Here is a 22,181-nt window from a genome sequence, read left to right as displayed (position 1 = left end):
CTGCTGCTGCTTGTGGATGGCTGCTTTATTTCATTTCATCTTCACTTTCGGGTTTCGTTTTCTTTCCTCCTTTTCTTTCTTTACTTCTTTTTTTTTTGTTTTTTTGCTGTTTCTTTCTGACGCTCGTCGAATGTGTATAGATTTTCATGGTGGGGGCGGGGAGGGGGGGGGGCTTGCTTTTGGGGGTTGTGACTGAAAAGGAGGAGCCGTATATTTCGATTCAAGGATATTTCCCGATATGTGTAAAAGAAGTAGAAGAAGAAAAAACGACCAAAAACAGAAGATAAAATAAATGGAAATGAAAGAAAAAGACGAGAAAAATGGCGAAAAAAAAAACAACAACAACAACAAACACCACCTTCTCGTAGGGGGTGTCTATATCTGTGTGTGTGTGTGTATGGGGGGGGGGGGGGGGAAGGACCCTCCTCTATAGCTCCTGTTCTTGATTGCGCGCGTTAGCAGAAATAAAAATCAGGCAAAAAGAAAGAAAAATGAAAGAGCAAAAAAGAATCCCGCGGCATATAAGAAAAATTTATTTCTTTTTTGAGCGCGCGCAGGATTTTCTGCACGATTTTCTATATATATAGAGTGGAGAATACATACGATACGATACGATACGAATGCAATAGGTAGAGTACTATGTATTATATATATACATATATATGTATTGTATATATCTCCATGAAGGAGCAGGAGCAACTATGCCAAGGAATAGCAAATAGCTGGTGAATAGCTTTTGGCGTACATGGCGCATAGAGGGCAAGCAATAAATTGCCTTTTTGCCCCCTTACTCCCATCTTCACCTCCCCCTTCCATCACCCTCTTCCTCACCCCACATTTCTCTATACATATTCTAGAAGCATAATGATAAAGTTTCTAGCAAGTTGTTGGCCAAAATGTTCCTTCTAAAGCATATGGATGGATAGATGGATGAATGGATAGATGGGTAGATGGATAGTTGGATGAATGGATAAATGGATGGCCTTCGGTCCACCAAAAACAAAAAACCGATTACCTATTTGCTAATATAGTTTTGCCATAAGCCATGAGGCAATCTCAACCGTGTGTAGATATCAAGAAATTAGCAAAATCTTCTTGGAAATATTATATATTTAGGCATGTCTATCTATCTATCTATCTGTCGATCTTTTTTTCAGCTTCTGTCGTGGTTTTTGCTGTTCAGATTTAAAACATCCGGTGATTTTACACAATCTTTACAATAAGCTCAGCTCAGCTAAGTTGACTTAAATCATTAACTGAGGCAAAAGTTGATTCGTTCATTTGATCGGTCGTTCGGTCTCTCTGTCTGTCTGTCTGCCTGTCGTCCGGCAATGTCTAGATAATAATCATTAGTTTGATCAATTGCCTCTGACTCTCTGTGTCTTGGTCCGAAAACAGGCAGAAAAAGTGTTGCGTTTAACTGGTAAATCAGTTCGGATAGTTGGGATAGAGATAGTCAGAGAGAGAGAGAGAGGGAGAGACGGGGCGAGCGGGTGAGCGGACGTGGCGGCGGAAAGCCACTTAATTGAATTCGATTTGACGATGACGATGACGATGATGGCGATGATGTCGACTCTTCTCACACACACACACACAGAGCATGTCAATGTAGAACAAACGGAAGTCTAAAATAAATTGAAAGCCAAAAAAAAGAAACCCAAACCAAATCAAAGCAATCATCAACGCGACGAAACAAAAGGCAGAAGAGGAGAGAGGAAGAGAGCGAAACACAGTAGCTAACTAACTAACTAATAGATCTCTCTACCTCTCTCTTTCTCTCTCTCTCTCTCTCTCTCTCTCTCTCTCTCTCTCTCTCTCTCTCTCGCTCTCTCTCTCTGAACGTTTCAGTTACAGCTATAGATACAGATACTTTTTATTGTTATTCTTAAATTCCTCAACTATTCTGTGTGTCTATGCGTGTGTGTGTGTGTGTGTGTGTGTGGGTAGATCTCCGAGTCGTCTTCTCGACTCTGGCTTTTCGTCTCGCTTCCTGTCTTCATCATAAAAAATCAAAGTAATAATGCGTGTACTTGCGTTTGCCACTTTATAGATTTATTAGGCACAGTCGCAATGATCCCCCGCTCCCCCAGGTCCCCCCACCCCTCTCACACACATGAGACTTTTTATGTTGAACGGAAATTCAAATTAAAATTGAATGCCATAAGGGCTGCTGCTGCTGCTGCTGCTGCTGCTAGTCGTCATCGTCGTCGTCGTCGTCGTCGACAATTCTGACAATGAAATGATGCATTCGCTGGCTTTTAATTTGATTTTCAGTCAGCCAGCCCTTTTTTTTTTTTTTCTTTTTTGCATCTGGAGTTATATATGTGGCAAAAATCGAAGAGAGCGCAGGCGGAAAGTGAAAATGCAAAGTAAAAGAAATATTATTAAGAATGAAAAAAGAGAAGAAGAAAAAAAAAAACAGAACAAATGTATTTTTTTAATGCGCGGGCGTGCATATAAATCAAAATGTGGACTTATGTTTCCAACCAACCAACCAACCAACAACAACAACAATTACAATGAAATATGTAGCTCAATGACTTCCTTTTTCCTCGCCCTGTGATCTGGTCTCTTCCTTGTCGTTTCATTTCCCTGATCTTCCATCCAATTCGAGGGGTGCCCCGACGCACAACCTAATTAAAGGCGCGCACACACACACTATCTCTCTCTCTCTCTCTCTTTCTCTCAGCTCTTAGGCCCGTCTTTCTGTTTCGTTTTCTACAATATATTGTGACAGAATCGACAACTTCACACGATTCTATTTTCGGTGTGGATCCCCCTCTCTCTGTGTGTGTGTGTGTGTGTTAAAGGTGTAAGGCCTCATACATCATCTAAGGGTACTTCTCGAGGGATGTCGAATTTGAAATGGGATACACAACTTTAACAGTTCACAACAACAACAGATGTTAAACTTATGAGCTAGTTAGGAATTTAGCCAAGTTGATGTCCACTGTTATCGATAACGAATCTATCTCTCGAATATCAATAGCAAATCCTTAGGAAATCGTCAGTTTGCTAGAGACGAGAAGAGACTTAGTTCTATTGCATATTATATTATTCATTTTGCCAAGTTGATGTCTACTTTTATCGATTACGAATCTATCTCTCGAATATCGATAGCAAATTATCAAGAAATCGTCAGTTTGCTAGAGACTTGTGTCTGCCTACACAACAGTTTCAGAGAGTTAGCTGATATAGCATATTATATTATGCATTTTGTCAAGTTGATATCTACTGTTATCGATAGCGAATGTTCGTTGAGGTCTACTGTTATCGATAACTAACATATCGATAGCAAATGTTTAAGAAATCGTCAGTTTGATAGAGACGAGAAGAGAGTTAGCTGATATAGCATATTATATTATGCGTTTAGACAAGTTGATATCTTTTATCGATAACAAACATTCATTGACGTCTACTGTTATCGATATAAAAAATCCTTAAGAAATCGTCAGTTTGCTAGAGACTTATGTCTGCCTACGCAACAATTCCAATGAGTTTTTGACTCTGTGTTAATCAACCTTACAACTTTAATCGTACATTTTATTTAACTTACTGATTTTGATCTTAGCACTTTAGAGTTTACATACCTGGAAATAGAAAGAAATTAAATATTGATTAAATTGCTAGATTATATAGAGTGTATATATACGTTTCTAACTAGACGAAAGGTATTCGAAGTATGCCGCTTGACCGACCGAACGACCCACCGACCGACCAGCTTAGCCCCAAAATGGCTCAAGTTGTTTAAATATTTTGTGGCAACATTTTGTTGGGCATTCCCAAGCACAACATTTTCTGGTTGGTGTGTTTTTCTATTTGTTTTTTTTTTTTCACATCCCCTAGACCAAGGCGCAAAAGTGAACTTAGAAGGGTTATTTTGCTGCTGATAACCCGTCGCGACGACGACGACGACGACGACGACAAAGTGTTGCCAGCGACTTTGCTTCAATTTCAATGCGATTAAAAAAAAAAAGAAGCCAAAAACACGAAAAGGGGCATTGAGTCTGGCAGGCAGCTAGCCTGACTCTTGCCTGGCTTGTGGCTGTCTAAACTTAAAGCCGCCCAACTGTTGCCCCAGCAAAAAAAAGCAGCAACAACAACAACTACAAGGCACAAGGCAAAGAGTGAAATGTTCTAATTAAAGCCAACAGTAAAAAGGCGCGCAGAGAAAATGTGCCAAGAGGCGACGACGACGACGACGACGGCGACGACGACGACTACGATGATGTTGTTGTTGTTGTTGTTGTTGCTGCTGCTGTTCATGATGATGATGATGACGATGACGACGGCAGTGAAAACTAACCTCAGACAACAAACAATAACGAAAATTCTAAGCAAAAGCCGACCGACGACCAATGTCGACACACACACACAACTAGCAAAAGAAATTAAATTTAAAGAAAAGTATATGTATACGTGCCTTTCTCTCTCTCTGTGTGTGTGTGTGACTATAGCATAGTGTAAGGCGCAGGCAATTTCTATGTGTGTGTGTGTGTGTGTGTTTTAGCATATTTTTAAAGGCTCCTTTGTTGACGTTGTTGTTGGTTGCCGCACGTCCTTGAGCAACTTCAACACAAAATGGCAGCCTAATACTTTGCTCACTACTTTTGGCTGCTGCTTTAAAAACAACAACAACAACGACAACAACAACAAGCAACAGTTTTGCACACACACACACACACTTTTAATTACGCACGTTTTGCGGTGGCGAATGAACAAAAATCAGGCAGCCAAAAAGAGCGAGAGAGTGAGAATGAGACTGAGACTAACAGAGAGATAGAGCGAGTGAGAGAAACGAGTGCATACATATGTGGTGTATGGGTGTGTGTGTGTGTGCAGTGGGCATGTCCTTGAAAGTTTTTGGCATAGTTTTGTATGTGGCAAGATGGCAAAGGAAGTGTGGGCGGAGGGGACTGACTGGGGCAACTTAAACAGTTAATGTCTGTGTGCGCCTATAACTATGCAATACTATACACTCTACGCACACGCACACACACACACACACACACACGCTCGCATCTATTTACATTTGAGTATAGTATTTTTGTCAAGGGGTTAATGACTTTAGCTATGTCGCATGTCCTTCGACATAAACAACTATCAAATGTAAGTTATCGATAACAATCGGCGTAAAGAAATCGATTTAGTGTAATCTCTATGAAGTCCTAGTTATTGTAATTGCCTCTCCACAAATTCTAAACTATTCTAACGAACTTTAAACCTCATTTGGCATGTCCTTCGATATAATAAACTAGAAATTTAACACGATGTAATTTATCGATAACAATCGGCGTATAGAAATCGATTTAGTGTAATCTCTATGAAGTCCCAGTTATTGTAATTGTCTCTCTATAGATTCTAAACTATTCCAATGAACTTACTACCTCGTTTTGGTTTCCCATTCGAGATTCTCTCCGGTCATCTGGCATTTCACATTGCACAATTACATTGAATGCTCTTTTTTATTTGCCTTTCTTTTAAATTAAACACTTGAATTTGTATAAACAACCAAAATCAAACAACAACAGATGAGAAGCAAAATAGAAAACCACAAACAACAGCAACAACAACAACATTTGACAGGCCACTTAAGTATGTACGCCGAATGGCCTATCGCTTGGCTCCTTTATTTTGGCTTCCTGGTAAAGAGACTCGATTTATCAGCTGAAACCGATCTTGGTCGTCCTCAATGATGATGATATGACAGAAAAATTATGACTTCATAAATGTGGGGAGGATAGAAATTCAATAGAAATTTACTATCTATATTCATATATCTAACTAAGCTTGCCCTCACCCCCCTCCCCACCCACCATCTTTCGTATGGCAAAAATACATCGATTTTTTTGGAGGCAATTAAAAGTGCGGCAAAAGTTTTCCTAGACAAGAAATGGAGACATTATTTCATAATTAGGGGAGTGTGTGGGAGGGGGAGGGGGGTTTGGGCACTATCAGTGCTTTGCCAATTATGAGCTAGAGGTGGAGTGTGTGTGTATGTGTGTGTGTGTGTGGGTGTGGGTAGGCTGGAGGTCTCTGATAGTAAATGCTACTCATTTTACCCTCAACAACAACGATGAATTTTATGACCTATTAAACGTTTATGTGATAAACTAAAGCTATAATGAAGTTGCTAAACTTCCGATCAGATTGTTTCTATTCTCCAACACACACACACACACACAAACACACACACTTACACACACACACACAAAGTTATGTATGTAGGTGTGTTTTTCTTTTCTTTCTTTTCTTTGTCAGCAAGGTCAATTGAAATGTTATGCAAAGAAAAATTTATGTTTAAAATTAGTGGAAATAAATTTTCAACAAATTAACTAAAAGAGGTGGCTTAACACACACACACTCAAACACACACACGCACAACTTGGTGTGTAGACAATGGAAAAACGCCCACACACAAAAGAAAATCACGTCTATTGGCAATCGAGAAAAATTGTCACAAATTTTCAGCAACTGATACCACTACAAAAGACTTAAATATAAACATATGTATATCCGATTTGTATATATACATATACCTAATAGATATATATATATATATAGGATCTATATCTGTATCTATGCTAAGTGGATATACAAATTTGATGGCAACTTTGCTTTCTTTTGTTTCTTGTTTAATCACCTTCTTTTTGGGTTTTTTTTTTTTTTCTTTGAGAAAAATTTGTGAAAATTTATTTTCTCGGTCGATCGAAATATTGTGAAATCAAAAAAACAAATAAATTAAAAGCCAGAAAATATCATCGTCATTATCATCAACGTTGATCATGATGATGGCTCTATATAGACATGTGTGTGTGTGTGTGTGTGTGTGTTGGTGTGTCATGTGAAAAAGTGTCTATAAGAATCTTTTTGTTGAACAAAGGCCCCCCAAAAAAAAAAAAAAAAAAGCCGCAGCAATGCGCGCCCGCCGTTTGCTTGTTCGCTCGCTCTAGTTCCCATCCAAAGAAACAATGGGACACAACAACCAACACCAGCAACAACAACAACAACAAACCGAAACTATGCCAAAGCTGAAAAATCAAATTCAAATTCTATCGATGTGTGATATTTTTATCGAACTCGCTTCACCTCTCGCATTTCCTCTGCTTCTTCATCTTGTTGCTGCTGCTGTCCCCCAACGTCTATTATAGATATAGATGGATCTATATGTATATATATATGTACATACATATATAGATTTAGTACAATATAATACCTTTTAATTTAATATGCAGCTGACGTGCGCTGCTGCTGGTCGATCGAATCGACTCAGGCCACTTTCCTGCCTGCGTTTCTTTTGTCTCCCCGCCGAGAGTGAGCGACTGAGTGTGTGTGTGTTTGTGTGTTTGTATCTCGCGGGTTGTTTTCGAAAATAAAATAAATCGAAATGACAGATCATTAAAATTTACAACAACACCAGCCAGGCCAGGCCAGGCCAGCCAGAAGAGTAGCATACAGAGAACCAGAGACAGTTGTGGACATTATTTGTGCCGCCCAAAAAGAATGAAAATGAAACAAAACCAAAAACAAAAAAAACGAAGCAAAATATCGCCAACCCGCCGCACAAAGTTTATATTTGTCGTTGTCGATCAGTTTTTATGTCGTTCGATATGGCAGCAGCGAAAATTTTTATTAGCCTGTTCCACACACACACACACACACACACACACACACACAGACAAACTCTGGGTTCCCGGGATGGGATCCGGGTCCGTCCCCCAAGTGGGAATACGGTGACGAACACTGAACGCTGACGACAACGATGGCTGCCAACAAGTGCAATTTGATTTTATGGCATGACAAAAACGACAAAATACAAAAAAAAAACACAGAAATAATAATAAAGAAACCCCCCAAATGAAAGAAACAACCAACACTACTTGCATGTGGCACATTCTTTTTTGGCTTGTGGAGAGACTTCTTTCTGTAGACTAGTCTAGGCCAATTGCCAACAAAACACTTACAACAAACCAAGTTAAAGCTAGCAAAAATCATTCACAACATTCTCGAGGCTTGAGAATGCAAAGAGTGTTTTCTTTTGCTTGTAATTCTCAACTGGTTTAGGCTTAAAAACTCCTTTTTGTAGACTAGTATAAGCCAATTGCTAAGAAACAAACTTACAAACCAAGTCAAAGCTGGCAAAAATCATTCACAACATTCTCAAGTTTTTGTTTGAGGCTTGAGAATGCAAAGAGTGTTTCCTTTCGCTTGTAATTCTCAACTGGTTGAGGCATATAAATCAAATTTGTTATAAATTTTGGTTTAGGTTGCAATTAGCGAATTGCATACAAAGAGTTTTTGGTTGAATTTCAAAAAAATACTCGTTGAAAATATCATAAATATCAGATATATATATATAAATGTGGACCGCCCAACTCATAAATTTAATAACGAATGCGTTCCGACCCCCCCACCCCATCCCACTCCAACCCAAGCAGCTCCCCCTCCTAGCAAACATTAAACAAAAAAAAAAAACACAAAAAAAAAAAACGAAGGAGAAGAAAATATGAGGGAAATATCTACTTTACATACATACATCCCGCGAGTGTGTGTGCTTCCCCTCCTGCTACTCCTCCCCCTACCCCTCCTCCTCCTCTTTCTCTTAAAATGCATGCATAATATTTACGCCTATAATTTTTTTCTAATATTTTCAACAGCTGACATCAAGTAACACCAAAAAAAAAAACACACAGAGTGTGTGTGTGTGTATAATTGACACTCAATTATTTCCATGGTGTGGAGGAGGAGGGATGGGTAGGCGAGGGGAAGCTATGCTCTGCTCTGCTTTGCTTTGCTCTGTTGCCCATTATCTTTGTGAGCTACTTAGCGGCATTCAACTGCCACTTGTTGGTAGCTATGATCGACGCCCGCAACAACAAAAAATTGAACTAGCTAATAATACAGGCACTTGAAACTGCCCCCGCCACACACACACACACCAACACACACATACACAGAGTTGGCTCTTCCCCCACCCACACACACAGACAGACAAAAGATTTCCGCTGAGCAAATGAGAAACAAAAAAAAGACTTACTACTACTACAAGACAAAGTCTTGTGTTAGAGAGACATAAGAAAAATTGAAGCACGATTGATCACATTGATCGTTTGCTTGCCAGTTGTCTGTCTCAGTCTGTTCCATCCATCCATCCATCCGACCGTCCTCCGTCCCTTGAGAGGGGCTAAACAGCCAAGTATTTAGTGAATACACAAAAAAAAAAAACAGAAACCCAACATCGAAGAAGCTCAAGTAGTTGTCGTTGTCCCCCTTTTGTTGTTGCCTGATCTATATAATAATTCATATGTTTAAGCATTATTTTGTTGTATTTGTTGTTGTTGTTGGTGTTGTTGTTGTTGAGGCAACAGCAGTGCCAGGCTACGTCACAAGAACTTGTCGTTCATACTTCAAAAAGCAGCGTCAGCACAATGAACAAATTCGATGGATAGCACAATATAGAAAGGGAATGGGAAAGAAGATGAGGATGGGGACGGGGATGGGGGATGAGGATAGGGTAGACTTTTTCTGTGAGAATTTCAATTTTATTGTGTTCGTGTAGGCGTAAGTATTATCTAAACTGTCTCATCAAAGAAGATCTTCTTTAAAAAATCGAACTCTTGAAGAAGAAAACTTGAGATGCCCGATGCCTGATGCCCCCCGATCGGAATCTCTATAGACTATAGCTGAGAATGTCTGAAGTGGTGTAGACTGTTGATGATGATTACAAAATTCCCAAAAAAACACAAAAAAAATAGTTTGACAAAAGATATATATTTTTGCATATGAAGTTTACTTATTGATGGATTGATTTCAATTGCGGGCGCCTCCGATTCTAAAAAAGAATTTTAAGGGGAAGTCTTTCTAGTGCATTTTTCCAAATGGATCGTCAAAGTTTTTTGATAGATTTTTGGAATTCTCATTGTCGCCTTTTTCGCGCTGAAAACGAGTGAGATGCAGCAACGTGCCGCATGCCCCATGCCCCATGCCCCATGCCGGGGGGAAACGCGACGCTGTCTGAACAGGATCGTTTCGAGATGTGTAGAGGAGACTTTTCACACAGACACAAAGTTAAAGGCGAATATATACGGTAATAATTAAAAACATAAAAAGGGGTGGAGAGGGGGAATGAGAATAGAGGGAGACAGAGTGTGATAGAGAGAGAGAGAGGGTGAGTGAAAAGGGAGAAAGAAGAGCTGCGCGGCGCACAAAGTAACGTTGAGTATTTTGCCTACTTAATCATTGTCTGAGCGTAGCCGTCGCATAATCGTCTTGCAGTCTTCTTGATATTTTCTTCTTCTTCTTCATCATCATCATCATCATCATGTTCTTCTTCTTCTTCTTCATTGTTGTTGTTGTGGTTCTTAGTTGCTGTTGCCGTTTGCGGTGCGTGCAACATGCAGTCGGGGAGACGTTGCTACTTGATTTGATTTACGCCTGCCAATGCTTTATGATTGAGTGGGGCACACACACAAACAAAGATAGAGAGAGAGAGGGAGAGAGATGGAACATATGTACATAAATATGTTTTTATTTTACATACACTCCTCCTTCCCCCTCCCCCCACACTCCTGTGCCTGCCGCATATGCCGCAGAATATATTTTAGTTTTGTTTCATTTTTATTTTTCCTGTTTTTCCTCTCTCATTTTCAGTTTTTTACGTCTGTTGCCTTGCAATGAGCCGCAGCGTTGATTTGCTTTGTAGCATGCAACAGCAGCGGCAGCGATAGCGACTGAGGCAGAGGCAGCAGCAAAACTGGGAGCCTAAACCAGATTTATCCCAGCTGTCCACCAAATCAAATAAAAAAAAATTATAAAAAAGGGTCGCACATCAAATATATAAATTTTTTTTTTTATAATTTCCCAAAAATACATAGCAAAAAAAAGAAATACAAAATACTGAAATTGTGCTCAGCTCATTGAATAAATCAAACTCATTTGCATACCAACTGATAAATTATAGCGAACAGGCGCGCCCCGGCTGACAATTGACAAACTGGCTGGGCAATAAGAGAGAGAGAGAGAGGTAGAAACATCAATAGAAAGAGAGAGAGAGATAGAGATGTATGGAAGGGAGATGATCATACAATAGATACACATAACTAAAAACTAAAGCCATTGCCGTAATCAAAACCCAATGCCCAACCCCGACTGAACCCTTTTTGCAACCACCCAAAAAAACCGAAAAACCAAACCCGAACAGGATTTCTTTTTTTTTTTCTCTTCCTCTAGAAAGGGGACAGGACAGGACAAGCTACGGTCAAACCGACAAAAAATCTTGTGACGCAGTGAATTAATCGAGTTCAAAATCGAATATCCCTTTTCGAAAATCATTTACACTCGTTCAAGGTAGATTGCCGCTTCAAGATATAAACAAGTTTCCAGGATTATGTAAAACGATGATATGGATAGCTGCGCAGCTGTCTTATCAGGGTTTCATTTTGGGCGAAAAGTGACCAGAGATGAATTCCGGACGGGGTCAGCTCTAGAGTAGATCGAATAGCCAAGCCAAAAAGCAGAAATACTTCCTGTTTCTCAGTAATTAAGTAGACTAAATTAACAAAGGGGGAAAGGAACCCCCCCGCAAATGATTCAAATTAACCCCCTCTCCCCCTCACTCTCTCGCTCTCTTTTGATTTTGATTACAAATCCCCGAAAAATCCATAAAATGTTTCAATAACAACAAATTGAACATAAACCGCAAATATGGGCAACAACAACAACAAAAAACAGAAATCGACAAATAACAAAAAATCAAAACGGAAAAACCATCAGAAGAAAAAGAAAGAAAAACAACAACAACAACAACAAAAGCAGCAGCAAATCGTAACAAGCACTCAAAGTCAAAGCGAATTATATTCTAAACTAATTTTCATGTCGTGCCAAAAATAATAAAAACAACAACCAGACAGACAGACGAACGGTGAGCCAGTCAGTCGGACAGACATCTAGTCAGTCAGAGAGAGAGAGAGAGAGAGAGAGAGAGAGAGAGAGGGAGATAGAGACAGAGACACACAGCGAGTGGCAATATGAAAGAGAAAATGTTGTAGCAGAAAATGGGCAAGAAGGAAGGGTTAATCGCTGTGTTAGAGGAGAGGGGAGAGGAGGGTCGGCAAGGGGCGGGGATGCTTAGTCTAGTGGGCGTGTGTCTAAATGAAAAAGCAAAAAAAGAAACAAAAAAAAAACCTAATTCAAACATCAATGAAAATCAAATATTTTGAAGAAATCCAAAGAAAAACGTTTTTGATTTTGATCAAATTTAGTTGGTGTGATATTTATCGTCATGCGATTTGTATTTGTGGCATGTTATCGAAGATCGATTAGACGCGTTATCTTTTGGTAAGTGAGAAACTTCTTCTACTAGCTCATATAATCAAATTGCGATGTTTTCCATATCAAACTTGGCATTTATCGTTTTATCGATGACAACTGAAATTCAACGATTTGTGTTTGTGGCATGTTATCGAAGATCGATTAGACGAGTTAACCTCTGGGAACTGATAAACTTCTTCTCTTAGCTCATATAATTAAATTGCGATATTTTCTACATCAAACTTGGCATTTATCGATTAATCGAATTAAACTTGTGTGTAAGTCTTCTTCTTCTATTTCATTTTAAAGGCAATTAATGAAGCTATCGCAGCTAATCGCATCACCAAAAGTTTGTATAGCTTTCGATTTGATGTGCGTGTGTGTGTGTGTGTGCCTCTTAATGGAGACTCTCAGGCAAGAGGCATATCAAATCCCTAGGTAGGTATGCAACTTCTCTTCTCCTGCCAATAATGATGATTCCTTTTTAATGTGCACTACTCCTCGGGCGTTGGTCATTACTCAAAAGGCAGGAGAGGATTGTGAAGGAGCAGGAGGGGACCCAAGCAGCTTAAGCTTTTGCATTTATGCGTATCGATCACACAAAAATGTTTCGCTTTTGCCAATAAAAACCAAAAAAATAAAAAAAGAAACTAAAGAAAAAAAAACGTCAAGAAAGAACTCATCATCATCATCATCAGAGAAGTGGAAGAAGGAGAGGGGGGCAAGGGTCCGGTTTTGATCTCGCTCTCTCTCTCTCTCTCTCTCTCACACACACAGAGAAAAGGGGCGTGCCTAAAATGATATTTTATTCAATATCCTCCTTGTGTAGTTGTAGTTGTTGTTGTTGTCTTGAACGATTTGTCCTTTTCAGTATGCCGGCTGGAAAAACTCTCAACAATCAAATTGATGGCCAAAAGACAGAGAGACATGGTAGAGGCGGACAGAGAGGAGAGCGGAGAGAGGAGAGTTATACAAATGGTAGAAACCTGAAATTAAAAACTCATAAGATATCGACTGATATATTGAGCTGCACAAATTACTGACAACTGAAGATGAAAGACCGACACGACCAAAGTCAAAGAGATGGAGACAAGAGAAGAGGCAAATGATGCCGGGTGAACGAGAAGGAAGACAGGTACACACACACACACAAAACACAAGACGATCATCAACATCATCATGATGATGAAGAAGAAGAAGAGCACACAAAAGTGCATATAAAAAGACAATTAGTTGTTATTAAGACACAAAAAAAAAAAAAAAAGAGCCCGTTACCAACACAACTTCTTTACGTTATTTTGGCAGATGTAAAATTAATGATGCAATGACAATTGAAAACCCCACCACCCAATCCCACTCCCCTCCCCACCCCTCACCCTCTCCCTTCTTCTTCTCTTCTCAAATCCCCAAAGCTCAAAGACTAATTATCTATCTATGGAAATTTGGTCATGACAATTCAACTAATTAATGAATGAATGAATGACCGAATGAATGGTTATGATGCATACATACATACATACAAACTATATATATATCTATCATAATAAAAATTGATCAACATATGCTTGTATATATATAGTATAGTATAGACTTTGTATATACAGTTCATGAACTCAATTTTTAATAATAATTTTCAAATGATCATCGCTCCCACACAATTACAATTTCAATGTTTATACCCTATAATCATATATTGGTCACACGGCATATAGATTCATGATCCTAACTTGAGCCATACATATAGTCCAGTAGCGGATCTATGGGAGGGGTGAAAAGGGGGAGAAAAGGTTCAGTCAGAGTTTGTTTCAGAAATTTTTCGACTTTGTGTGAATCTTTTGTCTTAGAATCGACAGAGGGAAATTATGGGGAAAATGAGGCTGAAAGAGTTAATATTATATTATAGGGTATCACTTTGGTCTTTACTTTTCAACATCAAAATCTTTGACAAAAATTGTTTTCTGGTTTTCTTGTTTTTGTGCTGTTCGATTTTCATTTCGTTTCGAGTTCGGTTCGTTTGGCCCGCGTGGTTTTAATTTCCGTGCTGACAAATTAATTTAATTATATTAACATACATATCTTTAGACGATCGAACATTCAATGACTGAACTATATATGTTTGCTCTGAATACTAATATGTGTGAGTGCGTGTGTGTGAGTGTTTGTGGGTGGTTTAGTTGGTTGGTTGCTTGCTTGATTTTTGATTTTTAACCCTTAAAATTTTCAGTCATTAGCTTGCACTTAAAAATTATATCTGATCTGTATCTGTATCTGGCGTGTGAGCTCTTCTCTCTCTCTCTCGCCCTCTGGTCTATGTGTTAGTGTGTGTGTGTGTGTGTGTGTGTGTGTGTGTGTGTGTGTATCTAACAGCTTAAAGGACATTTCTGGCAACCCCTTCGGACACAAATTTTCAAACTGGCTGCTGCTCATTTCGGCATATGCAAATGGTTTTTTTTTGAGACACATTGCCGCCATATTTGAAATAAAAACTTTTTTTTTGTTTTTTTTTTGCATTTTCAAACTATCAATGTTGTTGTTGTTGCTGCTGCTGCTGCTGGTGGTTGGTTAGAGAAGCTTAGAAACCGGTTTTGTTTTTTTTTTTGTGCCTCAACCGCTTAAAACCACCAAAAAAACCAAAAAAAAAGGAGATAAGACTAAAAACTGAAACTGAAGCGTAAAGGAAACAACAAAAAAAACAACAACAACCATATATGTATATATATATATTCCTATATATCTCATTAAATTGGTCGTTGCAATCGTTATCGATATCAAATATTTCAATGAAAATCGCATGACTATATCAATATATATCATGTTTTTATACCCTTGCAAAAAGGGTATATTTATTTTGGTCAGAAGTGTGCAACGCATAGAAGGAAGCATCTCCGACCAAAGAAAGTATATATATTCTTGATCGGCATGAGACAAGTTGAAATAGCCGTGTACGTCCGTCCGTCCGTCTGAATCAGCGCAAACTCCTCCTAGACCGTAAGAGCTACAGAGCTGACAGTGACTTTCATCAATAACTTGGTTACTTTTCAAGCAATTGCTTTCAAAATAAGTATTTGCTAGTTTAATATATCTGTTAATGACTGTGTCAAGTTTTATAAAGATCGGGTGACTATATCATATAGTTCCCATAGGAACGATCGTTGGAAAACAGTGACTTTGATCTATATCTTCCTTATTTCCTATGCTAAGATTGTAGGCCGTTCTTTCGCCTATTTAGATTTTCCACTTTGATGGCTATGGGTAAGGAAAGAGACCCAAAAAGTTAGCCCCGATCCTCTGTTTTTTTTTTTTTTGCTTAATTAGCTTCATAAAAATTCATTTGATTGTTGATTGGAATCATTTCTATATAGTATATATATATTTATCTATATCGAAATGTCATGAGTGCATTAATTTTTTTTTTCAATTGTCTTGACTTTTTGTTGTTGTTGTTGTCTTTTGTCTTCTTCTTCTTCTTTGTAGTTTTTCTAGTTCTCTTAGTTTTTCTTTTTCTTTTGTTTTTGTTTTTTTTTTTAAATATTTTTTAGCTAATTCAGCATTAAAATCAATTCCGTTGTCATGATGTGTTAATGGGTCAAGTTTATAGATTGCATTACACACACACACACACACATAGACACTCACACACACACACACATAGACAGACACATACATATACGGATATGGATATATTATGGAAATGAAAATGGTCAGCAGTGTTTCGTGTTCTACTTAACTGTTAATTGTTAAGTTAAGCAAAAATTTATATTTTTGTATTCTGATCATATTCTTATAAATAATTTTATTGGGGTTTTCTGTTCTTTTTTTTTTTTTGCTTTTCTTTGGCTTCGATTTTTTGGAGTTTCTGTGTCAGTTTTTCGTACTTGAAATTAAGTACAAATAATTGATAATGATCATCATCATCATCATGCTAATTAACCAAAATAATAACGAATGATGATTATAATAAGTACGAAAAAAAAAACACAGAAAAAAAAAAAGAGTCAAGCCCCATTTGGACAGCTGCTAGACGTAGAGATCTCAACTCAACTGAACTTTTCCCCTCTCCACCTCTCTCCCTGTCTCTCCCTCTCCCTCTTTCTCTTCTTTGGAGACTCTTGTCTCACAATAATTTCAGTATTTCTGTCTGTTTTTTTTTTTTTTTTGTTTTTTGTGTTTAATTGTATAATAAAGTTCTATTTTTGGTTAATCAAATTGATATGTTTAATTTAGCTGTTGTTTTTTTTTTGGCACCACTCCTTCCATCCCTCTTCCACTCTCCCTCTCTCTCTCTCACTCTCTCTCTCTCGTGTTTATATAGAAATTGAGTTATTTTCATTTAAGTTACAACTGGTTCCTGTGTCCCTTTTCCCTTTTTAAAAATTAAAGATTTTTGTTGTACTTAGTTAGAATTACTTACTTTACTTTAGTTAGAATAGTTAGTTTGATAGTTTACAACTATATCCTACACTTTAATTATAATAATAATTATAAACTTTAGTTAGAATTTCGAAATTTGGTTTACAATTTGTCTTGATTATTGTTTAGTTTCCTATTTTTAAGCGATTGCTTTCAAAATAAGTATTTGCTAAGTTAATATATCTGTTAATGACTGTGTCAAGTTTCATAAAGATCGGGTGACTATATTATATAGCTCCCCCATAGGAACGATTGGTCGAAAACAGTGACAGTGTTTTTATCATCTCATCGTTGATTTTTGGTCTTTTTTTTTTGCGTATACATATAATATATAATCTAACGTCGAAAAAGTTAAATTTTAAGGGGTGTACCTATTATTTTGATCATGAGTGTATATCTTTTACCATTAATAACAAATCAAATGCTCGTTAAGACAGAAAAAAAAATGATCTTAAAGTATTAACGAGTTCTTCTATCTATCTATCTACTACCCACATCACTCTCTGTCTCTGTCTATATCTCTCTATCTTCCTCTCTCCCTCCCTCTCTATATGTGGTATTTGTTTGCGCCTTTTTTCTAATACCCTTTCCTTTAGTCAAAGTTTTGACAAATAATTGGAATGATTGGATTCTATCCATCTTCTCACATCTCTCTCTCTATCTCGCTCTCTCTCTCTCTCTATCTACTCTCCATCTCTCTCTCTATATATATATATACATATGTTTCTTTCTTTTAGTCAAAGTTTGAAAAAATGATTGGAAAATGCAAAGCGAAAAGCATTTTCTTCCACTTATTTAGCGTTTTTTTTTCAGTTTGATTTTTCAAAAGTTGTTTAGTTTTCCATTTTCTTAGAGTATTGCAAATTTTCGTCTATGATTTTAGTTTCTCATTGTTGTTGTTGTTGTTGTTTTAGTGTTAAAAATTTATGTTGTTGCACTTTCAGTTTGTTGGTTTGTGTTTTGCTTATTTAAGTTTTATTGATTGCACTTTGCACTAATTGTGTCTGCTGCTGCTCCTCACATCACATCAGTCATTCATTCAGTTAGTCAGTCAGTCATTCATTCATTTAGTCAGTTAGTCAGTCAATCATTTGGACTGCATCTTGTACATAAATATTTGCATTTGTATTGAATTTCATGCCAAGCATGCAAAACCAAAACGAACAAAAAAATCTTAAGCCGACGGCAAAAACAAATCGCCCGAGTTCCTGCAAAATCAATCGCTCTATATATATGTATATATATATATGTCTGTATATATATGATTTTCTGGGAACTTTTGTTTCTATTCCTATTCCTATTGCTAATTCTTGTTGTTGTTATTGTCGTTCGACTTGGCTTGAAGTCTCTTTATAGAGTTTTTCGTTTTTCTTTTTCTATGATAAGTCTGCAAGAGTTTTCCAATTAAACGTTTGTTGTTGCTGTTGTTGTTGTTGTTGCAGCAGCTGTCAGCAGAGAAGAGAGAAAGAAACTCAACTTCAACTTCTTCAACCTAATTAACTTGCCAAAACTATATAGAAAGATATGTATATGGGAATAGATATGCAAAAATCATATTTTTTCCATGTCTGCTAGGTCTGGCACTTTTTTTTCTCTGTCATACACTCAAAAAAATGAAGAAATAAGGACTCTAAATGACAATCGATCACTCTGAAATGCAATTCAATTTGAATTTTATTCAAAATTGTCTTCAACCAAATCTCAAAAAAAAGAAGTTTCTTTTCTTAAGAATGCCTCACGGCACATACATATATCGTTACTTAATGAAATCATGAATTCTGATCATTTTCTAAAACATTTAGGGAAATTATTTAATGTAGAAAAAGTTGAATTTGTTTATTCCTTAACTTCGTGTTCATTGTTTGTTATTGTTTCAAAAACTCAGAAGTCTTAGAGGGTTAAATAAGATTCAGGAGAAATAATGATAAAATTTTCTCATAAGAAATTTGTTAAAAATGTTGAATAATTTGGATTAAAGTTCAACTTCTTCTGATGGATGGATCGTCTGTTGTTGTTGTTGTTGTTGTTTCTTTTTGCAAGTGTATGCATTATATAGATATGGATATATATATATATACCGATTTGTATGTATATGTATGTATTATTTTGCCGCCTTATTTGTTCAGAGTTTGGCATTGGGCCAAATTGTCGTCTCGTCTGGGCTTTGACGACTGCCAAAGCAAAAAAAAAAAAAAAAAGGGGGAAAAAGAAAGGAAAAGAAGACCAGGCTGAAGAGGTCTGTCTGTCTCCCCCTCTCCCACTCTCCCACTCTCTCTGTCTGTCTGTCGATCTGTCTGGCCATGTTGATCTTGTGTCTGTCATTAACTTTCAGTTCAATGCGATCACCCAACAAAACTTGGACAAATTGTTGCAATGCAATGCAGTAAGGGGGAGAGGCGGAGCGGGGGAGTAGGCACACTTAAACTTAGTCAACCAATAAATCGGACTCACTTAATGCATATTTTGTAAACAAATTTTGTCTAATGTTTGTCAGAAATCAATAACAAACAATAAAACAACAAAAAAACAAAACAAAAAAATTAAATAAAAAATAAGCGACTAGCAAATCAAAACACGCAAACTCAATTAGCTTTAGTTAAGTAGTCGGAAAATGTGTGAGAGAGAGAGAGATAGAATGAGGCGAAATGTAGATTTTCATTTACATTTTCTCAAGTTTTTTTTGTCGATATCAATAATTATGCAGAGGAAGAAGAAACAGAAAAACAACATAAAAAATGCTGATAAAAACAAAAGAAATGACGACAAAAATTGATAAGAACAATAATAGAGCGAAAGAGAGAGAGAGAAGCGAAGGAAATTGAAAAGGAAACCAGTAACAAGAAAAAAAAATATATATATATATATGTATATATAATAAGCGATAAAGCCTTGCATCGATTTATTGTTATATAACAATTTATTAAACTAAACAAAATTCATTTTATGTTTTCTGTTGAATGTGACTAAATTTAGTTAAAAGTGAAAAATATCGAATAGTTTCTTAAACTAAACAATGAACAATGACTAAGATTAGTTAAAAGTTTAATATCATCTAATAGTTTATTAGATGAAAAAGAGTAAATTTACCCCCCTCCCCCCCTAAAACTTCGAGTCGGGTGGACAATCAGAGTTTGGTTAAGAAATTTTACTTGGTCAAACCAATTTTTGACTTCAATTTCCCCCGCCCCCCAAAATCGAGCGCACGATCCGCCACTGTGATATGACTAAGATTAGTTAAAAGTGGAAAATATCGAATAGTTTAGTCTGATCTAAATCTATGTTAAAGGCACTTAGTTTAGTCTAATCCAAATCTACATATATTAATGGCACTTCTGTTTAGAAATTTTTTAGTTTGAGATATGGTTTTCGATATGAATTGCATTCCATTTTGAAACTAAAACGCAACTTAAAGAAAGCCACTAAAACACACACACACCCACACACACACAGACAGTTTGATAAGCCAAGTTGAAGTTCTCTAATCTAGTCTCAACTCAATCAAATGGAAACACTTTCACGTTCATATCGAGTCAAATAGGAAATGAAATTTTCCAAGTGACATATTTTTGGTCGTTGATCGTTCTTTGCAACACTTTCCAACACTGCTTAAGACTATGACTCTTACCTGTTGCCAAAATTGTGCCAATAAATAAATTTGCTCCTTTTTGAAAAACCAATCGTTGATTGATTGAACAGCCGTCAGATCCATATCGGCTGTCCCAGCGGCTTGTGGCAATGTTGGCTGCATTCGTGGGCTTTTTCCGTTATAAGAGTTTTTTGATTATTGTAAATTCGACAATCCAACCAAAAACAAAAAACAAAAATTATGCGTTCAAATTTGATTCGTTTCTTTGTTGTTGTTGTCTACTTGAGTTTTCTTAGTTGTTTTTGTTTTGTGTTTTGATTTTTGTTAGTTGTGTAATTTGAAATATTTCCAGTTGCACTTTTGAGAGATAAATTTAAACTTTAAACTGGGCAATAAACACTTTTTGGTTGTTGTTGTTGTTTGTTGTTATTGATTGTGCATGTTGTTGTTGTTGTTAATATATAGTTGTTGTTGTTGTTGTTTTACGTGCCCAAAAAAATTCATAAAATTTGTAAAATTAGCCAATTTGATTTGAATTGCAATTTATTTTCTTTTTTTTGTTTTATTAAATAATTTTTCTTTTCTCTCTCTCTTTCTCTTTCTCTCAATCTCTTTTGCTTGTTATTATTAACACAGATTAAACACTAAGTTGTTGCAGTTGTTGTTGTTGTTGTTTGTTGTTGTTTGTTATTGTTGTTATCGTTGTTGTTGCTGCTGCTGCTGATGTTGCAATTGTTGTTGTTGTTGCTGCTGCTGTTGTTGTTGTTGTTGTTGTTGTTGCTGCTGATGATGCGACGGCTTCCTTAATGCTTTTACGATGGCCATGATCATAATCAAAATCAGATCAGATCACTTTAGATCGAATCAAGTATATATAACCGATTTTAGGGACAACCAAAAAAACTAATTGACAATTAAATGAAATTTTGTTTTGTTTTCGGTTTTGATTTTATATGATGGCCAGAGAAATATACATATGCATATATGTATATGTATATATATGCACACACACACACATACATATGTTATATAGATACATATGAGGGCGGGCTTTAGGGGGGGGTTTTAAGCCATATTGTTGCAGTTGCTCTTGTTGTTGTTGTTGTTGTTGTTAGTTGTTTCGCACATGTTTCATCTTTACACTTTACACACTTGGCACACACACACACACAACATTTTTTTTTATCATCATCTGTTTCATTTGCACTTGAAAAAAAAAACTAATTGTTATTATTTACTTCTTGTTGCTGTTGTTGTTGTTGGTACACCACTTCTCTATATATATTTCTTGTTTAATTTTGTAAAAAATAAATTAATTAATAATTAAAATTTAATTTGATTTTCGTTTTATAACTGATTATTCTCAATTTTGGGTGTTCAGCTCGTCTCGTCTTCATCAACTACCTAAACTGCTTTACTTTAGCAACTTCTTGTTTAGCTTGGCTTTTGGTTTTGCCTTTGCCTTTGCTGCTTTTAGCTGGCTGCGTGTCTTCTTCGTTCGTTCGTTCTTTGGGGTTAGACGACGTTGTTAGTTGTCGTCGACGTAGACCAACCAACAACCTAGCAAATACGGCAAATACGATGTTGCCAGTCACGAATTCAGTTGATGACTGAAAAATTTTTGAAAAATTTGGAAAAATTTCCTCTCATCGTTTGAACAAAGTGAATAATATTATTGCCTCTCTCTCTCGGGAGAGCGTTGGTGAGAGAGAGACAGGGAGTGAGCGAGCCATCGAAGCCGAATTGCACTTCGTGTCGCAGTCGTTCGTTTTTCACTCACGCACACACACACTCTCGCATACGCAGAGATAAAACCAGAGACAACATTGAGTAAACGCGTCGCAGTCAACGTCAACGCTGCCAATGCCCCGCTTAC

The 22,181-nt window shown here is 36.9% G+C and overlaps 1 protein-coding gene across 1 annotated transcript in view; it reads right to left on the bottom strand.

The window, feature by feature from the left end:
• The window catches only part of LOC6644508 (homeobox protein cut), a 74,741-nt gene extending 54,219 nt beyond the window's left edge, over nucleotides 1–20,522 (bottom strand). Inside the window, 1 exon segment of the mRNA XM_047011593.1 lies at nucleotides 20,345–20,522. Within this exon segment, the coding sequence (XP_046867549.1) occupies nucleotides 20,345–20,467 (123 nt within the window). The 5' untranslated portion in view covers nucleotides 20,468–20,522.
• Between the last annotated feature and the right edge of the window lie 1,659 nt (nucleotides 20,523–22,181).

The sequence above is a fragment of the Drosophila willistoni genome, assembly GCF_018902025.1.
Source record: "Drosophila willistoni isolate 14030-0811.24 chromosome XL unlocalized genomic scaffold, UCI_dwil_1.1 Seg142, whole genome shotgun sequence".
In the NCBI taxonomy this organism is placed as follows: Eukaryota; Metazoa; Arthropoda; class Insecta; order Diptera; family Drosophilidae; genus Drosophila; species Drosophila willistoni.
The sequence above is the reverse complement of the archived record's forward strand: the minus strand, read 5'-3'. Positions and strand labels throughout refer to the sequence as shown.